General features: G+C 36.3%; 4 protein-coding genes across 18 annotated transcripts in view; 2 read left to right on the plus strand and 2 right to left on the minus strand.

Annotated features, from left to right (window-relative positions):
• The window catches only part of LOC126366026 (probable phospholipid-transporting ATPase IA), a 94534-nt gene that overhangs the window by 41294 nt on the left and 28086 nt on the right, over positions 1-25154 (minus strand). The window contains exon 1 of one of the 12 annotated variants that reach the window (XM_050008909.1): positions 6502-6541. The exons of the other annotated variants lie outside the window; for them this stretch is intronic. Coding sequence (XP_049864866.1) covers positions 6502-6526 — 25 coding nt within the window. The 5' untranslated portion in view covers positions 6527-6541. Of the gene's footprint in view, positions 1-6501; positions 6542-25154 lie in introns of those variants that run through there. 12 annotated transcript variants of the gene reach the window in all.
• Positions 109-23867, plus strand: LOC126366077 (uncharacterized). 4 transcript variants are annotated; one of them, XR_007566300.1, is made up of 2 exons: positions 109-1797; positions 23846-23867. XR_007566300.1 is itself a non-coding variant. In XM_050008998.1 (2 exons), the coding sequence occupies exons 1-2, from the start codon at positions 615-617 to the stop codon at positions 9905-9907; spliced, it is 906 nt and encodes a 301-aa protein (XP_049864955.1). In that variant the 5' UTR covers positions 109-614; the 3' UTR covers positions 9908-9927. The 4 variants fall into 4 exon arrangements, 1 of the variants encoding a protein (XP_049864955.1); XR_007566299.1 differs by lacking the exon at positions 23846-23867 and adding an exon at positions 10186-10429; XM_050008998.1 differs by lacking the exon at positions 23846-23867 and adding an exon at positions 9728-9927 and having other exon boundaries at positions 109-1340.
• LOC126366028 (uncharacterized) lies at positions 2553-7793 on the plus strand. Its single transcript, XM_050008911.1, has 2 exons — positions 2553-3071; positions 3477-7793. The coding sequence occupies exon 2, from the start codon at positions 3514-3516 to the stop codon at positions 6784-6786; it is 3273 nt and encodes a 1090-aa protein (XP_049864868.1). The 5' UTR covers positions 2553-3071; positions 3477-3513; the 3' UTR covers positions 6787-7793.
• LOC126366091 (histone H1.4-like) lies at positions 9150-10014 on the minus strand. Its single transcript, XM_050009023.1, has 2 exons — positions 9923-10014; positions 9150-9697 (listed from the first exon to the last, which is right to left on the minus strand). The coding sequence occupies exon 2, from the start codon at positions 9650-9652 to the stop codon at positions 9161-9163; it is 492 nt and encodes a 163-aa protein (XP_049864980.1). The 5' UTR covers positions 9653-9697; positions 9923-10014; the 3' UTR covers positions 9150-9160.

Here is a 25154-nt window from a genome sequence, read left to right on the forward strand (position 1 = left end):
GAAATCAGAAGGTAAAACGTAGGCAACATTGTACAGTGCCATTTATTGATTTTTGGGGAACTTAGCCCGGAAGTCCCTCATTGAATCATTCACGGATCGCCACCGTTGTCGTGACGATGAGTCACGATTCTAAATATGGAATGTCACAAGTAGCAACACCGAAACGGAAGCCCGCTAATTTTTCTATCAGTAAGTGAATCTTGTCTATGTCTTAAATCTTGTCTTGACAAGCTAGTTTTCTAAGAAAGTAGTTAAAGTGAGTTTAACTTTTATATGAGTGAAAAAGTGCAGAAAGTCCCGCTGATGCTGTTACTAAAGCTACGTAGTGGTGATATAACTCCCTTTTATTAATTTGACTATAATTTTACTAACGATGATGCCAAATTCTGTTTAATAACTTGTGTTTAAAATGGCCGGCCGGCAATGCGACTTGTAAAGATAGATGAGTACTCTTTAGGGGGCATCAATAAGTAATGCCCACAATTGAAGACGTTGTCTGTATGCATAGCTTGCAATTGTAGAAGCCTTCCTTGGCTACCGTTGTCCAAATGAGTAGCCCGCAATCGTAGAAGTATTTCCTGGCCAGGTTGCATCTAAGAGTATGGTGCACTGTTATGAGAGGCTTTCTTGGTCATGTAAGTGCTGGCGTGCACACTGTTATGAGAGGCTTTCTTGGCCACGTAAGTGCTGGCGTGCACACTGTTATGAGAGGCTTTCTTGGCCATGTAAGTGCTGGCGTGCACACTGTTATGAGAGGCTTTCTTGGCCACGTAAGTGCTGGCGTGCACACTGTTATGAGAGGCTTTCTTGGCCATGTAAGTGCTGGCGTGCACACTGTTATGAGAGGCTTTCTTGGCCATGTAAGTGCTGGCGTGCACACTGTTATGAGAGGCTTTCTTGGCCACGTAAGTGCTGGCGTGCACACTGTTATGAGAGGCTTTCTTGGCCATGTAAGTGCTGGCGTGCACACTGTTATGAGAGGCTTTCTTGGCCATGTAAGTGCTGGCGTGCACACTGTTATGAGAGGCTTTCTTGGCCATGTAAGTGCTGGCGTGCACACTGTTATGAGAGGCTTTCTTGGCCACGTAAGTGCTGGCGTGCACACTGTTATGAGAGGCTTTCTTGGCCATGTAAGTGCTGGCGTGCACACTGTTATGAGAGGCTTTCTTGGCCATGTAAGTGCTGGCGTGCACACTGTTATAAGAGGCTTTCTTGGCCACCTAAGTGCTGGCGTGCACAACGTTGAAGAGGTCTTCCTTGACCACCTAAGTGCTGGCGTGCACACTGTTATAAGAGGCTTTCTTGGCCACCTAAGTGCTGGCGTGCACACCGTTGAAGAGGTCTTCCTTGACCACCTAAGTGCTGGCGTGCACACTGTTATAAGAGGCTTTCTTGGCCACCCAAGTGCTGGCGGGCACACTGATGAATAGGGCCTTCTTGGCCACCCAAGTGCTGGCATGCACACTAATGAATAAGTCTTACTCGGCTAACTAAGTGCTGATAAGCACACCATTGAAAGGGTCATGTATAAGAGGGCAATTAACTGACATAAAGTAATACCTAAGAGTAACTAATAAGATCACATACGCTGGTGTTCAGCCAGAGTCATTAAGAGAGATAAGCTTACATTCTGCAGGGTGATGTGTCACCAAGTAGGTGGTAGTTGTATCACCAAACAGTAGTTCATTTATGTTTCTTAAACTTACAGATGGAGAAGTAATCCGTATCCATGAGGTGAAAGGAAAGGTGTAAGGAAAGCCATATTGAGGATCTGATCACTGACATAGGAACCTATGAGTGAGTAAGAGTTACATCCTATCTACACATACTGACTGGTATTCGCGACGTCAGTCTAGTATGTGTGCATTCACATCCCTACAATAGATTCATAATTCTTTGATTATATACATAATTATAGATAGAGATATATAAGTGTAAAAGAGTCGTCGCGACATGGAGATGCTGGGATATTAATGTCAGTCAGATCTAAGAGTGGTAAATGTGGCTTTCCTTCTCCTTTATTTATTCTGATATGATGATGTTTACAATTCATATGTGATAGCATTATAATTGGCATTTGCTTGGTTATAAATAAGAATATCCATGTGTAAATGAGGCTGTAAGCTACCTAAATAAAATGAGTAGAAAATAATATACATGACAAGAGTTGTAAAGGCATATAAGACAAGTTTTATGATGAAAATGAATAAATGTTCAAAATTGGTCATCTGACAGTAATACTGTAAAAGGGCACTAGATGGCGGCACTGGTCTATATTCGTGGTTATTACGAACGAAAATGAAAAGAAATCTGAGGTGAATCCATAATTCTAGACACGATGACATTCTAGAATGATTACGAAGATTCATATTTTGGTTAAATATGTGCTGTCTGACAGAAAAGGTACGTAAAAGAGTTCTGTTGTAGAAAAATGATACGAAAATTTGATGAATGAAACGACGCCATTGTGGTAGAAAGCGGCGAAACAAGTTATGATCAAATGATGTTTTATTTACGAGATATTGTGTTTGTATGTGTTGTAATTCATTATAGAAAATGATTTTATGATTTATAATGCTGTTTACATTTATTTGTGTTCCCAAATGACGTGAATTTATGATTATTGGTGTGTAAAGATAATGCACCGGAAATACTATTTCTGTTTCGCGAGAACGAGAGAGAAAGAACCTCAGTGTTGCTGTTTAATAAAATGATCCCGATAGTGGGTAAAATATTTACGAGTGGGTAAATAATACTAAGTTGAAGTTCATAATTTTGTATGAAATTCTTGGTTGTTGTAAATTGAATTACGTATAAATAAGAAGAAAAAATTGTGTGTATTATTTAATGGTATACGCTATTAATGGAGAGTTGAGAAATCAACATAATATTTTTTTAAGGTATATTCACGAGAGAGGAATATTTTAACGTGATGTTGGCAACATTACTTTGCTCGTTTTCTTCAGAAAAGTTTGACATACAGAGATTGAAAAGTTCTTATTTTAAATAAAATACCTTGTGATAAGAGTTAAATAGTGAATAGTTTCATAGTTTGTGATTGGATTTACTTGGTGAGTAAAAGAATTTGTTGAGATATCGTTATATTTCGAGATTTTCGTAAGATAAACTGTGAGATTGTAATCATGGCTGATGCAGTAAGTTTGTGTATCTAAATATCGTATAATCAGTTTTCATGAGTGATATTGAAGTTGTTTTACATTGTAAACGCAAGTAATGAGCTTGTTTTATGATGGAATATAGTCGGTACATACATACGTACTTACGATAATTATTTTTGTCGAGTTTTCTCTGTTGTGGACCGACGCCATTATATTTTGAATTTTCTAGCTAAAAAGAATTATAAGTTTATGAATGTACTTGTCGTAAAGAGTAATAATAGAATACTTACCTGATTACGATTAGAGAAAATCTAAATGTTTGACGTTTGAATACTTACTGTGTGTAAATATTTTCAGCTAAGAATCTTGTTGGCATATACCGGTTTACTTACGAATGATGGAGTCATTGCTAATTTCTAGACTCCAAGATATAATAAATCATATCGAGATTGTGACGAAACAGTGCGAAACATTCTTACAAAAGGAAATAAGTGATATTGACAAACAGCAAGCAGAAATTGCTACCAAGAAATTGGAAAATCTTCATTCTCGTTTTTCAACTGAATTAAACAATTATTTTCGATTGAGTATCGAACCATCTGCTGATGACATCTCAATGTTTAGTGCTATTCAATTAAATTCCGAGGAAATTCTCATAGAGTTGACCATAAAGTTAAAAGATTTGCGTGAAGACCGAAGTGAACGGTCAAATAAAGCTACTTATAGTGAATTACCAAAATTGAACTTACCTGAGTTTAGTGGTGATGTGTTGCAATGGCAACAGTTCTGGGACCATTTCACATCAAATATTGATAGTAGACACTTACCGGACGTGGACAAATTATTGTACTTGAAGGCTTCATTATCTGGAGATGCGAAGAGAGCTGTTGAAGGATTAGAAACTACAAATAGAAACTATGAGATTGCTGTATCGATTCTTAAGGAACGATATGGTAAGGAACATTACATAATTGATGCTCACTATGCTGCCTTATATAAAATTAAGGCTGCGGACAAGACTGCTGAAGATTGTCGGAGAACTCTTAATGAAGTAGAGCGGCATCTACGAGTTTTAAATTCACTTGGTGAGAATACTAACCATAACCATCTGCGGTTTATTATTATTGAAAAGTTTCCTGAAGAGATAGTGTATGAGTTAAAGATGTTGTTAAAGACAGATTCTATTGAAGATATGAGAAAACAATTAGAGATTATTATTTCAGCAAGAGAGGATGCTAATAGAATTGCTCAAGAGAAAAGTCAAAAGGAAATTAGACATTACACGGTTGAGACATTCCACGGTACAGATAGTGTGAACCAACATAACCCGTCAAGCGGTTCAAGAAGGTTTAAGATCCAAGAACGTTTTAAGAATTTGAAGGATAAACATCAGGATTGGAAAATGAAAATGAGATTTGCTCCTAACTACAAGAATAATAATTACAATAATAATAGAATGCTTCCTAATAAAAGAAAATTTGAAAATTCATATGAGAAAGATATAAACATGAAAAAACCAAGATTAAATTGTATTTTCTGCTCAGGAGCACATTACAATGATCAATGTAAGACTGTAAGAACTATTAAGGACAGACAAATTAAATTAAAGGGCCGATGCTTTTATTGCTTTGTTCAAGGTCATTGGAGTAAGACATGTAAAATAAATAAAAAATGTATACATTGTGGAGGAAGGCATAACAGAGCTTTATGTCCAAAAGTTTGTGATTCTGTGAAAGTGAAAACATTGCATACAAATACTTCAGTCAAATCTGGAAATTCTACAACGGCGTTACAGACAGCAGTAGTTACTGTATTAAATGAAAATAAATGTGACAAAGTGAATTGTCGGATCCTTATGGACTCTGGCAGTCAGCGTTCATATGTAACAAAGAGGATTGCTACTGAATTGAATTTAGCTGTAATAGAAGAACACCATCTTTCCGTCTTCACCTTCGGAACTGATCAACCATTGGAATATGATAGTCCATTAGTGAAATTAAATATACTTACCAGAACTAACGAAGAAGTCGTACTGTATGCCAATGTTGTACCAACCATTGCACAGCATGTTAGTTATCCTGGAGAAGAACTTTATCATTGGAAGAATGAATGTATCTTGGCAGACGATGGTTCACTTGGAGACCAAGTGGACATCCTCATCGGCAATGACTATTATTTCACGGTTATAGACACAACAAAGAAACGGATAACTGAGAACTTATTTTTAGTGGATTCTAAATTTGGATGGATGTTGACAGGGAAAACAGAAAAGAAAAATATAGATAATTTATCAGTTATTACTTACTTTCAGTCAAATAAAGAAACAAAATTGAATAAACCGGACTTACCTTTAGACAACATGCACCTGAAGAACTTATGGGACCTTGAATGTATTGGAATTACTGACTCTCCCAACACTACTAAAGAGGAAGAAGCTATGAAGAACTTTAATGATAACACAAAATACAAGGACAAGAGATATTTTGTATGCTGGCCATGGAATAACAATGTTTCAACTCTACCTACTAATCTTGGACTAGTGACAGGAAGATTAATCAATTTATTAAGACGAATGGATAAAGATACATTGAAGTTATATGATGAGACAATTAGAAACCAACTTGAAGATGGAATCATTGAAGCTGTTCCCTCTGATGAAATAGATCACAGTATACATACCATACATTACCTGCCACATCATGGAGTAAAGACACCTGGAAAAGCTGTTCGTATTGTATATGATGCGTCAGCAAAACTGAAACAAGGAGTTAGTCTCAATGAATGTCTTCGAGCTGGACCAGTATTACTAGAAGATTTAACAGGATTATTGATAAGATTCAGATCTCATAAAACAGCAATAACAGCAGACGTTGAAAAGGCATTTTTACAAATTGGACTTCAAGATGACAGTAAAGATGTTACTAGATTTCTATGGCTCAAAGATATAACGAAAGCAGCTACTGATGACAATATTATACACCTTCGCTTTTGTCGAGTACCGTTTGGGGTCATATCTAGTCCATTCTTGTTAAACGCTACTATCAAATACCATTTAATGCAGTCGGCTAATAAGGCTGTACAGCAAGTTTCTGGCGACATATATGTAGACAATTTGGTTACTGGGACGAAGACGACATTACAAGCGATTACATTATACAACAATTTAAAAAGAGAATTTGAGAAGATAACTATGAATCTAAGAGAGTGGAGTTCCAACTCGAAAGAATTTAAAGAGAAGATACCAGATGTACTTGACAAAGAAGTTGTCAAGGTTCTCGGCTTAGACTGGAATACAAACAAAGATACAATTCAATTGAGACCAAACAATGTTGACTTACAAACTACTAAACGAGGAGTCTTAAGGACAATTGCTTCTACTTACGATCCATGTGGATTTGTTGCACCATCGTTGTTGTCACCAAAATTGTTCATGCAAGATCTATGGAAAAGCAAAATTAAATGGGATTCAAAGTTACCAAAAGAATTATTTGAAGAATGGAGAAACATATATAATAATTTAGAAACTGAACAGGAAGAAATACCCAGATATTATACAAAGGACTTTGAAAGTAAAGAAAATCAGTTACATTGTTTCACAGATGCATCAACGAAGGCTTATGCAGCTGTAGTATGTATAGTAAATGAAAATGGCAAAGAATGTTCATGAAGTTACAAAGTCATTAATTAATAATAAAGAAGAAAGTAAAACTAGTAAACACGATAGTAAGTCAAAAGAAATAGAAGAAATGAAAAGAATACAAGAAACTTATTTTCCTGATGAGGTTAATATGAAAGAAACTGCTTTAAGTCGTAATCTACGATTATTTAAAGATGATGATGGTTTGTTAAGAAGCAAAGGAAGATTTGAAAATACTGAATGGTCGTTTGACATGAAATACCCAATTTTATTGCCCAAGAACTGTGACTTCACAAATAGTTTAATAAAGAGAATACATGAAGACAACTACCATGTTGGAGCCAATCATACACTGAGTTTAATTCGGAAGTTGTACTGGATACCACAGGGTAAAGCTCAAGTTCAAAAGATTATAAGACAGTGTTCGAGCTGTATCAAGCATGGAGGCGGTCCATTCAAACTTCCGCCTACTCCTGCACTTCTTGCTGAAAGAGTGAACTATAGTTCACCTTTTACATTTACTGGACTTGATTATTTAGGACCAATATTAGTAAAGACTGAAAATGGAGTTTCCAAGAGGTGGATTTGTTTATTCACTTGTTTAGCTGTAAGAGCTATACATCTAGAAATGGTACAAGATTTATCTGCTAAAGAAGCGCTACTTGCTCTAAGACGAATGATTTCTACAAGAGGGACTCCTGGTTTGATAGTTTCAGACAATGCTTCACAATTCAAACTTATATCAGAGCTTCTAACCAATCCATACTGTAAAGAGAATAAAATTACATGGAAATTTATACCACAGTTATCACCATGGTTTGGTGGTTTTTATGAGAGACTAGTGAGTCTAGTAAAGCATTGTATGAAGAGAACATTGCATAAACATTTGTTAAATGACAGTGAAATCAATACAGTTATTAAAGAAATTGAAGCTATTTTAAATACAAGACCACTTACCTGTGTCGATTCAGAAATGGTGCATATACTGAAACCAGCTGATTTTTTGATGATGGGTAAATGTATCAGGACAGAGACAATAAGTGATAAAGATATTCTTATTGAAGGCACAACAACGAAACAAGATTTGATTAAAGGCTGGAAAAGAGCTTTAGTAATTCTGGATGAGTTTAAAGACATGTTTATGAACCGATATCTTTCTAGTCTTCGGGAAAGATTTCAAAATTCATTAAAGGAGCCAAGAATTAAGTCTCAGTTAATACCTAAAGAACGACCTGTAGTACAAATAAAAGGAGATACAAAAAATAGAGAAGATTGGAAAGTGGGTAGAATAGTCTCACTTACTACAAGCAAAGATGGATTTTGTAGAGTAGCTAATGTTAAAGTTGGAAACAAGATATATACGAGATCAATCACTCAGTTGTATCCGCTTGAAGTTGAGGATTTTGATAATGAGAATATTGAGAATAGTTCTGAAAATATTGGTCAAACTCTAAAGAGAACAAGAATAGTTGGTTCTGTGAATGATTCAAGGCCTATAGACATTCCTGAAGAGGTAATTACTAATATACAAAATAAAGATAATGATATAGAAATGCAAACTGTAAGAGACAGCACTAAACGAATAATTGATGGGGTTACTGAAGTTGTCAGTGAACCAGATAATGATATTACTGAAGTTGTTAATGAATCAGAAAATGATGTTAATGAACAAGAGAATGATAATAATGAGTCTAGACCGGTGCGTGCCGCTGCCACGAGAGCCCTGGAAAAGATAAGGGAATGGACGGCCAACTTGGTCGCCCTACTATGACAAATTCTTCGTTCGTCGGGAGTGTCGTGACGAAGGCTGGTTGACGCCGTCACGATGTCCCTCAAATTCTTCGTTCGTCGGGAGTGTCGTGACGAAGGCTGGTTGACGCCGTCACGATGTCCCTCAAATTCTTCGTTCGTCGGGAGTGTCGTGACGATGAGTCACGATTCTAAATATGGAATGTCACAAGTAGCAACACCGAAACGGAAGCCCGCTAATTTTTCTATCAGTAAGTGAATCTTGTCTATGTCTTAAATCTTGTCTTGACAAGCTAGTTTTCTAAGAAAGTAGTTAAAGTGAGTTTAACTTTTATATGAGTGAAAAAGTGCAGAAAGTCCCGCTGATGCTGTTACCAAAGCTACGTAGTGGTGATATAACTCCCTTTTATTATTCTGACTATAATTTTACTAACGATGATGCCAAATTCTGTTTGATAACTTGTGTTTAAAATGGCCGGCCGGCAATGCGACTTGTAAAGATAGATGAGTACTCTTTAGGGGGCATCAATAAGTAATGCCCACAATTGAAGACGTTGTCTGTATGCATAGCTTGCAATTGTAGAAGCCTCCCTTGGCTACCGTTGTCCAAATGAGTAGCCCGCAATCGTAGAAGTATTTCCTGGCCAGGTTGCATCTAAGAGTATGGTGCACTGTTATGAGAGGCTTTCTTGGCCATGTAAGTGCTGGCGTGCACACTGTTATGAGAGGCTTTCTTGGCCACGTTAGTGCTGGCGTGCACACTGTTATGAGAGGCTTTCTTGGCCACGTAAGTGCTGGCGTGCACACTGTTATGAGAGGCTTTCTTGGCCATGTAAGTGCTGGCGTGCACACTGTTATGAGAGGCTTTCTTGGCCATGTAAGTGCTGGCGTGCACACTGTTATGAGAGGCTTTCTTGGCCATGTAAGTGCTGGCGTGCACACTGTTATGAGAGGCTTTCTTGGCCACGTAAGTGCTGGCGTGCACACTGTTATGAGAGGCTTTCTTGGCCATGTAAGTGCTGGCGTGCACACTGTTATGAGAGGCTTTCTTGGCCATGTAAGTGCTGGCGTGCACACTGTTATGAGAGGCTTTCTTGGCCATGTAAGTGCTGGCGTGCACACTGTTATGAGAGGCTTTCTTGGCCATGTAAGTGCTGGCGTGCACACTGTTATAAGAGGCTTTCTTGGCCACCTAAGTGCTGGCGTGCACAACGTTGAAGAGGTCTTCCTTGACCACCTAAGTGCTGGCGTGCACACTGTTATAAGAGGCTTTCTTGGCCACCTAAGTGCTGGCGTGCACACCGTTGAAGAGGTCTTCCTTGACCACCTAAGTGCTGGCGTGCACACTGTTATAAGAGGCTTTCTTGGCCACCCAAGTGCTGGCGGGCACACTGATGAATAGGGCCTTCTTGGCCACCCAAGTGCTGGCATGCACACTAATGAATAAGTCTTACTCGGCTAACTAAGTGCTGATAAGCACACCATTGAAAGGGTCATGTATAAGAGGGCAATTAACTGACATAAAGTAATACCTAAGAGTGACTAATAAGATCACATACGCTGGTGTTCAGCCAGAGTCATTAAGAGAGATAAGCTTACATTCTGCAGGGTGATGTGTCACCAAGTAGGTGGTAGTTGTATCACCAAACAGTAGTTCATTTATGTTTCTTAAACTTACAGATGGAGAAGTAATCCGTATCCATGAGGTGAAAGGAAAGGTGTAAGGAAAGCCATATTGAGGATCTGATCACTGACATAGGAACCTATGAGTGAGTAAGAGTTACATCCTATCTACACATACTGACTGGTATTCGCGACGTCAGTCTAGTATGTGTGCATTCACATCCCTACAATAGATTCATAATTCTTTGATTATATACATAATTATAGATAGATATATATAAGTGTAAAAGAGTCGTCGCGACAACCGTGGCGGTACAACTTCTAAATTATCTGGATTGTCGTATAATATATGTATTATGGATTCATCTTTCTAGCGACTAAATAATGTTGATGTCGAGTGTTTTCAAACTAGTATCAACCTGTTTAATTTTGGACAAAATTAATACACAAATAAAAAACACAAAAATATTTATCGATCTCGATATAATCTTTGTCGCAACACTGAGTACCACTGACAACGCCACCATACGAAACATGGCAGAACTATTTGACATTGACATAAGAAATTGCTGCCCTATGGAAAAATATAACAAGTGTTGCTTTTGAATAAAAGAAAAATATAAGAAAAAGGTACTCGCGCATTATAATCCTTACTTACCTAACCCGAAGCTACAAGTATTATATAAGTACCTATCCCGATTATGATTTAGACATTTTATTGTACTTTGAAGTGGTTGTTGGTAGGGAAGGGACACGAGGGTGGCTACCTGGATTATTTATTATGCTTAAAATATTATTTATAAAACAAGCAAATTTTTACTTTCGGACGACGTACTTTCAAATTATATTTTTGCATTCTATCGTAGTATCTGTAATTTTATTTCTATTACAAGTAAGTAGGTTTAGGTACATATTGCTCTAATGATTTCCGGTGTGTGTACCTCCTACAATTGTGTGTACCTCCTACCTAAGTCATTTTTAACCGAATTCAAAAATAAGAAGGTTATCAATTTGACCCACCCGTATGTACTTATATCAGCATTAATCTCATTTGCCGGCGCAGTGTTTGCTTGTTGATTCCAGACTTGAAAAGCCGCCTAGAGGCTTTTGACCTAGTTTACCTACCTAAAGAAACGGTTATTGAATTGACATGGTATCAATGGCCGGTAGGTATTGGCAATTTTACTTTGACTCCGAAACTCTAGCAAACGCCTTCTAAAACACGCACAAGAGCAGCGTGGTAAAGTATGCTCCGTACCACCTCCAGGTGATTGAGACACGCTTTGTTCCCAGCATTGGGACGTTCGTTATTTACATCTAAAAATGCGCGATAGTGCACTTAACCGATACATACCTACACTTTGTACCTACATGTAATATAGGTAGGTAGCTAACCATATTTTGTAGGTAAATACTTAGCTATAAAGTTTACTAAATTATGTCGCGTTAATGTTGAAGTAATTTATTTAAAATGTGGATAGCCCTCATTACAGGTTGTCATTTTGTGCCGTACTAAACGATATTATTTCCGAGTAGGTTTGCCTTACCCTGTAATTTTACTTTGCAACTAGTACTTTATAAAATGTCCTTTTATTTAGCGTTCACGCTCTTCCGCTCTGAATTTTTGATCACCATCAGATATTTTAATAGATAGTCCACAATTGTGTAGTTTGCTAGGTCAAAGATAAATTATGAAATTCTGACTACTAAATAAAGACAGAAAAAAAAGTTTTCTTTTTTTATTTAAATTACTATGTATGAATTTTAATAAAGAAAAAAATAATAATAAGTGCGACATTTTATCCCATTTTTCTATGACGTCACAAGTTGCTTTTATAGATACAAATTGCATAATAATTTCGTGTTTTGACGTTTAGTAAAAAGTAACTGATTTGACTAGGTACCTACTTAGTTGGTTTTATTTTTCTTTTTATTATTGTTCGTGTCATTATATGTTTATTGCACCAGCCCGTGCTCCAATGCATTAACTTCTTTCACCCTAAGGTTGCCTGGCAGAAATTGCTATTTAGCAATAAGGCCGCCTATTGTACTTATGTTTTTATTCGTATGTTTATGTCCTTTGTATATGTCGTTGTGCAATAAAGTATTATTGATTGATTGATTGATTGAAACTAGCCTACTTATTTTAGTTTTTGGGATAGTCCTTTTATTTTTTTTATTTTTTTTTATATATATAAATAAGTAGGTATCTGTAATCACTTCACTGTTTTGCTACTACTTTTACAAAATCTATAAAATGAGGGACTTTCCAGGTGTTTAATGGGGAACGTAGCTGGAAATCCCTCATTCTATACCATTTCAAATCCAAATATAAAACAACAATTATTTTTATATAGGTACCTATGCCACTGCTATTACATTATAATAATAATATTTATGAATAATTGTGTAGGTACTCGAGAATGGGAAAATAGGTAATTAATTATCTCGTTAAATCTGTACAACGCCATCTAGGTATATATTTTTTTGGGGAACTTAGTCTGGAAAGTCCCTCATTTAAAATTCAAATTCAGAAATATCTCTGTTCCTTAGGTTGAACAGACTGTTTGTGTGGCTCTTTTTTCCAGGCTACCGTTGCGTAGATAAAAAAATGCTTATATCCATTATGTTGGACTCAAATGCGTTCAAGAGCTGCTTGTTATCTAATTAGTTTACAACCCTGTTTCCGAAGTAAGTGGAGCATTTTGACACCGCATAATAACGTGGCCCACGCAGCCACCGCAACATCATAGAATGAACATGTAGAACGGACACTCCGAGCCACAACGATATGAGCTTAATTTAGATACTTAGGTAATAAATAGTACTTCACTTTTTGGTTTAACAACCTAATTTCGCACGACTACGTGGCTAGTTATTTGCACACCGGAAGTCAATATCATCATTACAGTAAACGCAAAAATATCTTAGAATATTTTGCCCTTTTGCAAATAACCAGTTAGAACATAAGTTCTTATATTTTTTTGATTGACATACTTACATAAGTATGCAAACTTACGTAGTTGTATCTGGATATAAAACAAAAAGTAAACAACACAGTTTCTAGGATATGTTTGCGTTTATGATAATGATATTGACTTCAGCAGGGCTAATATGCGCAACGTGATAAAATTATCGATCGATTCAATCAATTTTGGGATTTTGGGCATCTTAGGCCTCGTCAATGCCTTCGGGCAAGTCTGGGGCCAAGAGCAAACCCCTCAATGGTAAAAAAATAGTCAAAATCGATAAGTTTGTTTTTCCCTAACATGCGTATCACGTGATTTTGTTCGTATTTTGAATTAATTGGGTTCACATATGACGAAACGACATAATTATATCGTTAGAATCGATAACATTACCGTAACAAAATTCACGTTGCGCATGTTAGCCCTACTGGTGTTCGAAGAATTACCTATGCCTCGTTCTTACACTGCTTCTCGAGACGCAATCGGTATTCCACACAACCACAACAACATTGCCACTTAGGTACTTACTTGATTCAGTTTACATGATGATAGTGTTCCGAGTCAGCACTGATTTAATGTCAATCAGTTACTGTCCTAATAAAGCCGGATCAACGCGACATCAAATAGGTAGATAAATCTAATTAAATTGGTACGACGGGCGTCGATAAACAGCAGGGTACCTAATAACGTAGTTTCCAACTAGTTAATTCGGTTACTTTTTACTAAACGCCGAAACACGAAATTACTATGGAATTTGTATGAAAAAGCAACCTGTGACGTCATAGAAAAATGTGACAAAATGTCGCACTTATTCTTACGTTTTTCTTCATTAAAAAATCATAAATAACTATAAATAGAAAAAAGAAAACGTTTTTGTCACATTAAGATTAGAATCTGTCTTTATTTAGTAAGTAATCAGAATTTCATAATTTATCTTAGACCTACGAAACTATCCAATTGTATTTCTCTATTCACGATAAATGTGTAATACATTACAGGACTTGTGATGAGTATATTAAAGAAATAGTACTTAGATTGATGACAATAAATTGAAATACAGAACTGACGTCCCACTCTCTCATTACTTAGAATAACATGAACCTACCTATTAACGCAAAATACTGTATTCAATGTTTGCGTATTCTGAGTACTTACATAATAGGTACTCAATAATATTATTGTATAAATACTAGGTATACATAAATAACAAACATAAATAGTCTATTACTACTGCTGCGGACAGGCGTCCCCTCAATCAACAAGGGGTGGTACTAACACCATTATGTACCTATCACCATTAAGTTTATTTAGTTGTTCAATCTGTTATAATATACTTAGGTACTTGGGCATTTTAGAAAAGGCTTACTAGATTTATTCCCAATGAATTCCATGGTCGAATTTCATACACAACATAAACATACGCCTAAATAGGCGTATGATCTTCTATCGTGTGGATTGTGAGGTGGATTACCAACCCCATCAACCCTGGTTGTCAGGGTTATTACTGAGCCGCCACAGGCCCCTGACATGACTCATTGTAACGACTACTAACTTACATCAGTAAGTAATAACCGGGACCAACGGTTTAACGTGCCTTCCGAAGCACGGATCATCTTACCTTTTGGACAATCAGGCGTATAATTATATTTGTATTTATGTTGTGTATGTGTGTAATATCGGATAGGTATTTTTTATATATTTTTGAAAGAAAACAACGAATTTTCCCATTCCTGTTTTAGAATCACAAACTCAGATCGGAATTAATTGTTTTCACTGCGCCGTTTTAGTGGGCGGATTTTTCAATAAAGCTTTTCCTTTTAGGATGGGTATGGAAAATATCGAGTAGAAACTAGAGAGAGCGCGCGCAAGGGATACGTGTACATGATATAAGATCACGCTTATTTTCCATTGGTTAAGGCAGAGACCACGGATACGATTATGACGTAACATTTCTTCTTCTTCCACTCTTATTATAGGTATACTTCATCATTCATGCTCGCCGGTTTAGAATAAGTGAAAAGGTGTGGCTGTCATATCAACTCAAAATCATGATCTGAATCATCCCTCAAAGTTTTCGTTACGATGTCACTAACACCTGTATATAAGAATTTTGACGGTATGTAATTAGTTCGTAAGTAGTTACTCATGGTACTTATAATCATTATTCTAGTTGAGGGCTACACAAGCTGGATGGCAGTAAATTTGCCCATCTCGCCGCCGACCGCGCTTCAACCGCTAGTTAAGGTGATTCGTTTTCCATACAAAAGTTGATGCAGTGCTACAGGAAAACGGATAGAGGAATATTGTTATAAAACCGATAAATAGTAATATTTTGGTGTATTATTTTCGCAAACTAACAAAAATTTTGGATCCGAATACGAGAAGTACCATATTTCAGACCCTCAATTTTGATCAATTCTACATTTGTAGTGGTGCAGATTACAGTGTATTTGCTGAGCGTGTAGTGGTGTCAATGTTAGTTTGTGTGCGTGATAGTTTTTTTTCTCTAAAGGCTTTGACTACTTGACAAGTGTAATTAGAATGTCAGTGACAATTTATAAAGAGATTTTGTATGAATAAATAAAAACTAAAAATACTACAATCTGAGAAAAGGAATATTGGAAAAATATTTTTGTTTTAACGCATATTATTTAAACATTTTTAAATAATGGGTAAGTACCGTGTTTTAAAAGAGGACATATATTATAATAAAAAATCAATACATAAAATGAAATGGCTGTATGGGCATAGTTCATTTTGCCTTACCCTTCGGGGAAAACCAAATCAAAAAAAAAGTTGTTGCATTTGCCGGCCTAAATAGTAGTCATTTATAATTAATTGTTTTTCCATCCAACATACAGATTTATTTATATTCTCTTTGCCGCGGACTGTTTGGTGGGACCGGGAATGGGAAGGTTGCTTTCTTCATTGAATAATCTAAATAATCAATACGAAGTGGTGTTTTGTGGTTAATGATCACATTAAGTTAGTCGGAAAACATTCCCGATAGTATTATTAAATCGGAATATTCAATAAACAAAGTGTACCTATCTATTTTCGCTTTGCGCCAACAAGTCGCTTACTTCGTTTGGGGTTCGGAGTAGGAGTCTGTGTGGGGGCTTAGGTTTCATCATTTCATTAATCATCATCAAGAAAAAAAAACACAAGACATGGCTGTATGGGCATAGTTCCCTTTGCCTTGCCCTTTGGGAAAAAAAATAAGATATATTTTGAAATTCTTATGTATAATAAACAAACATCACAGACATCATGACAGATCTAAAACTAACGAAAATCTTTTTTCTATTTGACTTATTTATGAATTTTAATCAAGAAAACGTGATAATAAGTTCGACAGCAACCAGTTCAGGTCCCCGAAACAGCCCATTTCAGGCCGCGTATATATGGAAATACTACTTCAATACGTCCTAGCCTCGTCTTTTTTTAACGTCCTCGTTAAAAAAAGACGTCCTAACCTGAACTAACTAACCTAACAATAAACATCACGCGTAAATATATGTCCAGAAATGCGCTGCAAGTCGTCTGGACTGGGCGCGAAAACAACATAGAATTCGATTAGCTGCTAAGTGTCCCAGCATGCTATCACCAGCTGACATACAAATGAAGTCCCGCGGATTTTATTGGAACTAAATGACAAGTCATAATAATTATATGCGGATACTGCGACATCAGCGCCGTGCTTGCGGGACGTCCTGAAGCGCTATTACATCTTTCAAACGCGATGCGTCAAAGTTTGAACCGACGCAATTTAGGAAAAATCTACCTTATTATTACTGTACTGTGATCGTTATTTGTAAAATCATACAATACATATACACAATTCTTTATACACAATATAATTATTATGTCATATTGTGGACTTTTCGGTAGACCTACAAAAAAGGAACAATTCAATCATACATTGTTTTGTTATATCTCAATGGGCTCAGGCAGCGTTTTCGCCGAAAGCTCCAAGTCGGCTATATTTGTAACGATAATTATGTTTGACATTCATCATCATTTTTGAACCATTTTATACAAAAAAAAATACTTGTATAAATTATATACCCTAAAGCACGCCCATGAATCACTCTACTCATTGGTGAAAACCGTATGAAAATCGGTTCAGTAGTTTTTTAGTTAGCCGCATGTTCACTGATGCGATTAATGCCTGTTAGAAATTTACAAAATAAAAAATACGGAAATTACGGAAGGTACTTTAGTGCAAAGTACATTATTGTATAATTATAATATTATTGGTAAAAGTGATACTTTTTGAAAATTCCGTAACAAATAGACGGGTTCGCCAAATTCAATTGTAAAAAAAAATACAAAAAGTAAAAACAATTAAAACATGCACTTGGGTTTGAACCGTGAAACTTAAGAATGGCGGCGACTGCTTTACCAAATGCGCCATTTAGAAGTTAGAAGTAGACTTCAAATTATGCATCTCTTTTAATAGCTAACCTAGTTCGCATGTGTGTGTGACAGCTTCGTGTTTGTACACAAATTGAAATGACACCAACTTTTGATGCAATGTTTTAATATGATATCTGCAGTAAATACTTTAAAATTGTAGCTTAACTTAAAGATAATGTATGTAAGATTTCGCCACCTAACATTTCACTGGGTCAGAACTCAACACTAAACGAATAAATGGAAAAAAATACGAAAACTGCAGAAGTAACGCCATCTGCTGACGCAGCGTTACCTAGCTGACTGAAATGCATCACCTTAACAACTTATATTAACGGTTCAGACCGAATCACAAAGTTATATTATTGTTCAGCAAACTAAATTGTAGTACAGTTGCTCCGAAAGGGATAATTGAAAAACTACGTGCCGAATTAAACTTTTCATTTATCGAGAAATCTGAACAAGCTTCTATGAGGGAATTTCCCCTAAAACAATAATATATAGATGGCGCTGTTCAGATTTAAAGTGATAATTACATTCTCTTTGCCCGGGCTACATTAATTAATAATTATATTTGTTTAACCTTCTAATTTCATGGATAACAGACATGCATCTTTTATCTTTGTTTTTGGGTATAAATGATGACCCGTTTTATTACACCAAGGTACACTTACTTACAACTTATTATTCTGATCAAAATAAAGAGAAGCAATATAGGTATCAATATCATTCTATATAAAGTGTGAGACAAATACCAAGCAACAATTAGTTTTATATAATGCTTTTGAAATTCCATTAATTTTTTGTATAATGTACCCCAGCAATGAGAAAATAGGTAATGTTATCATGTTAAAAGTGAACAACGCCATCTACCGTGTGTTTGGGGAACGTCGATTGGAAAGTCCCTCATAGGGATTGCATGCAACGTGGATTAATGTGAAAAGCCGACGACAGAACATGTCGGGGCCACGTGTAGGCCAGTTGCCAGGTGGAAAAATACATCAGTCACACGGATAATTGGTTGTTAAAGGGAGCTTTATGCCAACTATATAGGTGTATCATAAATGACACCAAATAAATAATCGTATTTTTCTCATGTTATATGAATAGAGGGTTGTTACGTATGCAGTTTACTTACGTAAAAAACGGGGTGTATTCAATCCGTATTTTTTTTATCTGTTTCAAAAACTGTACTTATCTATTTACGGATCGCCAAAGGTATGAAGTTATGTTAGAATATGAATAGAGACATTGCATGCAACGTGGATTAACCGTGAAAGCTGGCGGTGAAACACGTCGGAGCCACGTGTGTGCCGAGTAGGGTTGTCAGCCCCCGTAGCATGCGGCACGCGTGTTTGTATAACTTACGCCTTGCGATAAACGAACCAACCCTATTATGACTACCGACGCGATAAAACCAATTCTACTTATAGGTTCAATCATCGCGCCGTGCGCGGTATGCTATTGGGTCGTGTATTAGGTTCAAGATAAATTATGAAATTCTGATAACTAAATAAAGACAGATCGTTAACTAACGAAAAACTTTTTCTTTTTTCTATTTTACTGATATATGAATTTTAATCAAGGAAACGGCCGACGTTTTGTCACGTTTTACTAAGACGTCACAGTGTGGTTTTTATAGTAATTTCGTGTTTTGACGTTTAGTAACAAGTAACTGATTTGACTAGTAGGAAAACTAGCCTAGTTGTTGTTGTTGTTTAAATTCGCCTTATATAAGGCAGGCAAAGATCTCAGGACCATAAGACATTGGCAATGGTTGTCTCTACTCTATGACGACCGGTTGCCATACAACCATGAAGTTAAACTAGCCTATTGTCATGTTACAGCAGGTGGAAACAATGCAAGGCATAAAGGATAAAGACTAAAGATCACAACTTATTATATTACACTAGGGGAAGGTGGATTTGTATTTCGTTAATTTGAAAAAATCTGATGGCACATGGCGGCATCAGTACAATTCAATATCACGCAAGACGACATTCGAATTATATAGGCCGAATAAAATCTGTGGAAGAATTTTGATCTGGGGGGGTTAAAATGGCCACATCGAAGCAAATTCATCTAAAAAAGCAATATTGCTATTTGACATTTATTTACATTGCGCACTTACTTTTACATGCGCAAATGTCAAATTGCAATATTGCTTTTTTAGATGAATTGCTTCGATGTGGCCTTTTTAACCCCCCTGATTTCAGTTTAGAAAGGTACTTATGCAATCATTTTTAAAGTGCAAAGTATGTAATTCTTGTAAGAAAATTCATGTAAAATAGGTGAAACCAATGAGATCTTCAAAACATTTAGGGACACATTATTTTTTAATTTGGGTAGGTACTTTTTTACGTTAAGAAAAGAAAGGACTTATACGTACTGTGCTGTACTTGTACTCCTGAGTTGAGCGAACACAAGACAGAATATGCAGATACTTAAACCAACTTTAAAGAGACTTTATAGGGGTGGATGCGATAGACCTTAACTTCAATTCAAACTTATTTTAGCGAGTGTAAGTAATTAAGGTAAGAATTTCGCACAGCAGGAGTAATATACAAGCACCAGCTTCAAGTTCAAAGAATAAAGTTGGAAAATCATCCGCCTACTTATTGTTGATAGGGTTATAGGGACTTTCCGGGCTACATTCACCAAAAACTATATAGATGGCGTTGTACAGCTTTAATGTAATAATTACCTATTTTCTAATTACTCAGGTACATAATTAGTCCAAAATACAATGTAATGGCAGAAATATACCTATATAAAAATTAAGTAATTTTTGCTACCATATTGCTTCTCTTTATTTTGATCAGAATAATATTGGGTGGAAAATGTAATTGTGCCTGAGTGTAATAAAATGGGTCATCATTGGTGCTAATTCCTGTAAATACCATCTAATTTTATTTTAAGTTATATCTGTCATTTTCTTATCCGCCGAAAAGGAAAGGGACGGGTAATCGACAAGCATAAAATTTATGGAACACACGTCAATTTTAAGCACAAATCTAAACCAACCGTCTAAAACATTTACATCCGTCAATAACCCGACAAAGTTAAGTAGACAGCACGTCAAACGGAATGCATACAGCGACGTACCTTTTGATTCGCCCGGGTTAATCATTCATTTACTCATTCTTCCTAAAATTAAGAGCTGTGAATCATCCGTCCCTTTCCTTTTCGACGGATACGAAAATGACGGATATAACCTAAATAAAATTAGGCGGTGTCTGCAGGAATCGGGGCCATTGTGTATTGTTTTAAATTAAATATGTTTTTATATTGTTTAAACTTAAGTTTCATATGTTTTTATTATACTGTTTATATTTAAAGTTTCACGGCGCATTGGCGCTTCTGCACTGTAAAGTCGCGAAAATAAATAAATAAATAAATTATAAGTACCCAAAAACAAAGTTAAAAGACGCATACGTATGTCTGTTATCCGTGATACTAGAAGGTTAAACGAAGAAAAAACAGTACAGCGCAATATGTATTGTTTTTGAGGAACATAGCCAGAAAAGTCCCTCGTTAGTAAATGTTTTACACCCTGGTAACCCTGGGTTGGTGGTGGATCGATCGCGGGGCTTCACAAGGCCAAGACAGTGCACTCACTGCCACATTCATTATCTTATTAAGTATGCCCAGAGCGATACTCTACTTGAGAAACAGACAATTTGTCACTAGGAAACAAAAAAGATTTAAAACGGAAAAAATTCATTGTTTTAAGTTTACGTGGTTATTATCATAATTAAAACACATAATAACGGTTCTTACCGCGTTAAAATGGGGATATGAGACTCCCGATATTTCGACACTGTTGCAAGTGCCATGATCACGGGATGACTGATGAGATCTTCTGTTGGAAGAAAGAGGGTAGACAGATATGTCTGCCCGTAGAAAATTATGGATCTACCTACTCCACTCCAATCTCATCAGTCATCCCGTGATCATGGCATTGCAACAGTGTCGAAATATCGGGAGTATCATATCCCCATTTAAAAGCGGTAAGAACCCGTTATTATGTGTTTTAATTACGGAAAAAATTGTAACCGCAATATTATTTACTTATTTGAAATTGTTTCCTTCGACAATCATATGTGTCTAACTTATTATGAAGACAAAGGTTAAACTTAATATTACTTCTAACTTTATGTTTTTTTTTTCCGGCCAAGTAGTTAACGCCATATGCGGCAAATGTACGATAAGTTACGTCAAACAATGTTTCTCATTTCTAGCTATGATTATAAAAAATATCATAATTTGTCCTTTTCAGCCCAACTTATTCTGATATCACCTAAACCACCGCTCAATGTTTCTCACGAGAACCGTTATAAACTTTTCGATTTTAGTATTGCTCTCAATTCCATCGATTCAATTCAGTTTCCGTTATGTATATCCCTTTATCTCTAGACACTTTTATACGTCTACCCATCCATAGAAAATATTACGGACACTTCATATATACCTATTTATGTACTTACCTGTCAAGAAACACAGCAAACAGATATTTTTATCGTGTAATATTTACTCATAAGCTTTATCTAATCACTCGGGTATCGTCATTTCTACTCATAGAACATAAATTCGATAGAGCAATGGACTTAATCTACGATAACTAAGGTATTTAGTTTTGAGTTGTTGGAATGAATTAACTGTCACTCATGATTAATTGATTGTTAAAAAAGTGATCTACTCAGAACGTGCGTGTATGAAACGATTGACCTTCTTATCGAGTCGATGGCAAACTAAATACAACAAGTATGGTGCTATCTGAATGTGGAGGAATCAAGAGGAGTGTGTAAGGATCGCAGCAAATGGCATTCCATAGTCTCTGCTTTCCCCAGTGGGAAATAGGCGTGAATTTATGTATGTATGTGTAAAAATGTAATGCGAAAAATTACCTACAAAGAATTTATTAACACGTATTCGAATAAGTAATTGAAATCGATACCAATTTCAATCGATTTTTTCGATACCCGGTATAACGCTCGTATGTGGTTAATAATTTACTGGAAATCAATTTCGATTTATGAATAATAAAATAAAATATATTTTTAACTGAGCTACCGCACGACGAAATCGCGTCATAGTGTAATATTAATCTAATAAGGTAGAAATTCAATATAATTCTTTATTAAAATTAATAAATAACTATAAAAACTTAGTCAGTTAGTTAAAAATTCAATTAACTTATTTATTATTTATTAAATATAACTTACACGGTACTAGATACTTATCGAATTGGTCATTTTTCAAACAGTCAGGTCATTTGCTTATATAAAAAGTTCCACTACTTAAGTAGGTATTAATAAATTCGATTCTTTTCTTAACTAGTCTTAAAGTTGTTATTCAAGTTAGTAAACGCTGAGATTAATTTAGGTAGTTTTATCTAGTTGTTCAACTACGCACCAGAACTAGTCGTAAGTTTTTCCGATATGATAAAGTTTCCCTAGTAAAAGTCGGAAATTGAAGGCACAGATAAAAATTCACCTGCGGCTAATTATATCATCCTTGGTTTTTGCCGTGGAGAGAAACATACATACATACATGCAGTGGAGAGAAAATAAAATTGAAACGCAATGACCGGCACAAATTGGAAAGGTGAATTTCGATACATAATTATACACAATCTACAGTATTGGGTTACATGCGGTTTTAATTTTATATCTTGCCAGCCGGGTCTGAATGACAACCGCGAATTATATTGAGCGCTTCGACCAATAAACTATATGAATGCTATCTACGTAGATGGATGCAAACAGCTATTATTCAAAGACCCCGATATAATTTGCGCCGCGCGCAGCGCGGTTACCGTGTAGCCTACAGGAGTCATCAGCGCGGGAATATAATTATACTAGCTTTTGCCCGCGACTTCTTCCGCGTGGCGTGTTATAAAAGAGAGATCTTTGTGTGTGTTGGAGTGCATATAAAATTTCAAGCATCTAACTTATGCAGTTTAGATTTTTTCATACAAATGTTTTTTCCCGCTAACTCCCGTTTCCGTGGCAATTTTACAATATCCTGTTGCAACTCAGCTTTAAGTTAACTAAGGTACCTGCATGCCAAATTTTAAGCGTCTAACTTAAGCGGTTTAGATTTTTCATACAAAAGGAAGTTCCCGCTAATTCCTGTTCCCGGGGGAATTTCGGGAATTCCATTCTTAGTGCACCTCTACGGTACCTAAGCTATGTCCCTTCCAAATTTCAAGTGCCTACGTTTAGCCGTTTAGGCTGTGCGTTGATATGTCAGTCAGTCAGTTTCTCCTTTTATATATTTAAATTAAAGTGGGTAAGCGCATACACAAACTCACTCTTTCCTTTTTTTAGGTCTAGTTACCAATGGAGTGGGGGTTCGCTACGACTAGTTAATCCCGACATACGCTCTCTCAGGCACATCGCAGGTGCCCTGCTGCAGCGCAGCGCCGCAGTTGCCAGGAGCGGTGCCGTTCTGGCGGTGCCTGCCTTCCGCACCGCTGCAGACTTAAAGTGCTTTGAGGGAGGATCATCCCAAGGAACCAGAGAATAAAGGTTAGGCGACAGGACAAGGATAAGAGATACTAGTGACTTCGGACACTAGGAGTGAGTCAGTAGTAGCTCGGGAAGCCGGAGCTGCGAACGCGTATACCATAACAAAACCCATGTGCATGTCGTCGCCCCATGTCGACGACGTGGTCGATATCATCGTCGCTGGTCCGAAGCGCACTTAGAGAAAGAACATCCCGCTGAGAGCGGTAACATGTTAATTTCGCAACTAAGTTACTTTTACCTACTTATTGCATCAGTTTAGTACCTACTTTACATCTGCCCCTATAGATTTTGATCAAATGGACGACAGTTACTATTTCTGCTGTTTTGAAGGAATTTTACAAAAATTGTGGAATCTTGATTGACTCTGGATCAACTGCTAGGTGGTTTAATTTAGCTGCGGCAAAGGTTTAACCAAATTACCTCGAAATATGTTGTATTCGGAAAATTATAAGATGTAACATTGAAGATTATAAACGTGTAACATAAATCACAAAAGCAAACGATCGCGAGGAGTGGAAATCTGTTATTCGAGCCTTACATCCCAACAGGGGATAAAAGGATTAGAAGAACATAAATCACACGAAAAAACTTTATCAAATCAAATCAAATCAACTTTATTGCACAGAACTAAAATTTCAACAATCCGACAAAACACATGAATACAGTAGCAACCAACAAAAGGAAACAAACATTTACAACTTGGATGCGGGATGGTGCAACAAAAAAATAAAAATAAATAACAATAAATAAATACCTAAAAGTAAAACTAAAGTTAATATACTTTATCTCATGAGATGCATCCTCCAACACAGGTTATGCAGCCTACTCTCTCAATTTCAGTGCTCTTCAGAAAAATAACAGTGTGGGAATAATTTATTATGAATGATTGCGCTAGTAGGAAAAAAAAATACGCGAGTTAACGCTGCGTGTGTATTGTCGTGGGAAGCTATAAGTATGGATAACGTAGGTAAATGAGATTATATCAACAACCCATGCTTACCTATCTGATTATGGTTATCTTAGAGATAAGGCATCTTGTAATAGGACAGTGGGTTTATGATTTTACTTTTAATTTTTTCAGCTATTTGTTTATATTTTTTAGTAGAGA

The sequence above is a fragment of the Pectinophora gossypiella genome, chromosome 4 (assembly GCF_024362695.1).
Source record: "Pectinophora gossypiella chromosome 4, ilPecGoss1.1, whole genome shotgun sequence".
Taxonomy (NCBI): domain Eukaryota; kingdom Metazoa; phylum Arthropoda; class Insecta; order Lepidoptera; family Gelechiidae; genus Pectinophora; species Pectinophora gossypiella.

Coding starts and splice junctions, on each gene's coding strand:
- LOC126366091 (XM_050009023.1), bottom strand. CDS start 9,652: ATGGCCAAGAAAGCCTCTCATAACAGTGTGCACGCCAGCACTTACATG.
- LOC126366028 (XM_050008911.1), top strand. CDS start 3,514: ATGATGGAGTCATTGCTAATTTCTAGACTCCAAGATATAATAAATCAT.
- LOC126366077 (XM_050008998.1), top strand. CDS start 615: ATGAGAGGCTTTCTTGGTCATGTAAGTGCTGGCGTGCACACTGTTATG. Junction 1,341..9,727: donor GCGTGCACACCGTTGAAGAG/GTCTTCCTTGAC, acceptor AACGTTGAAGAG/GTCTTCCTTGACCACCTAAG.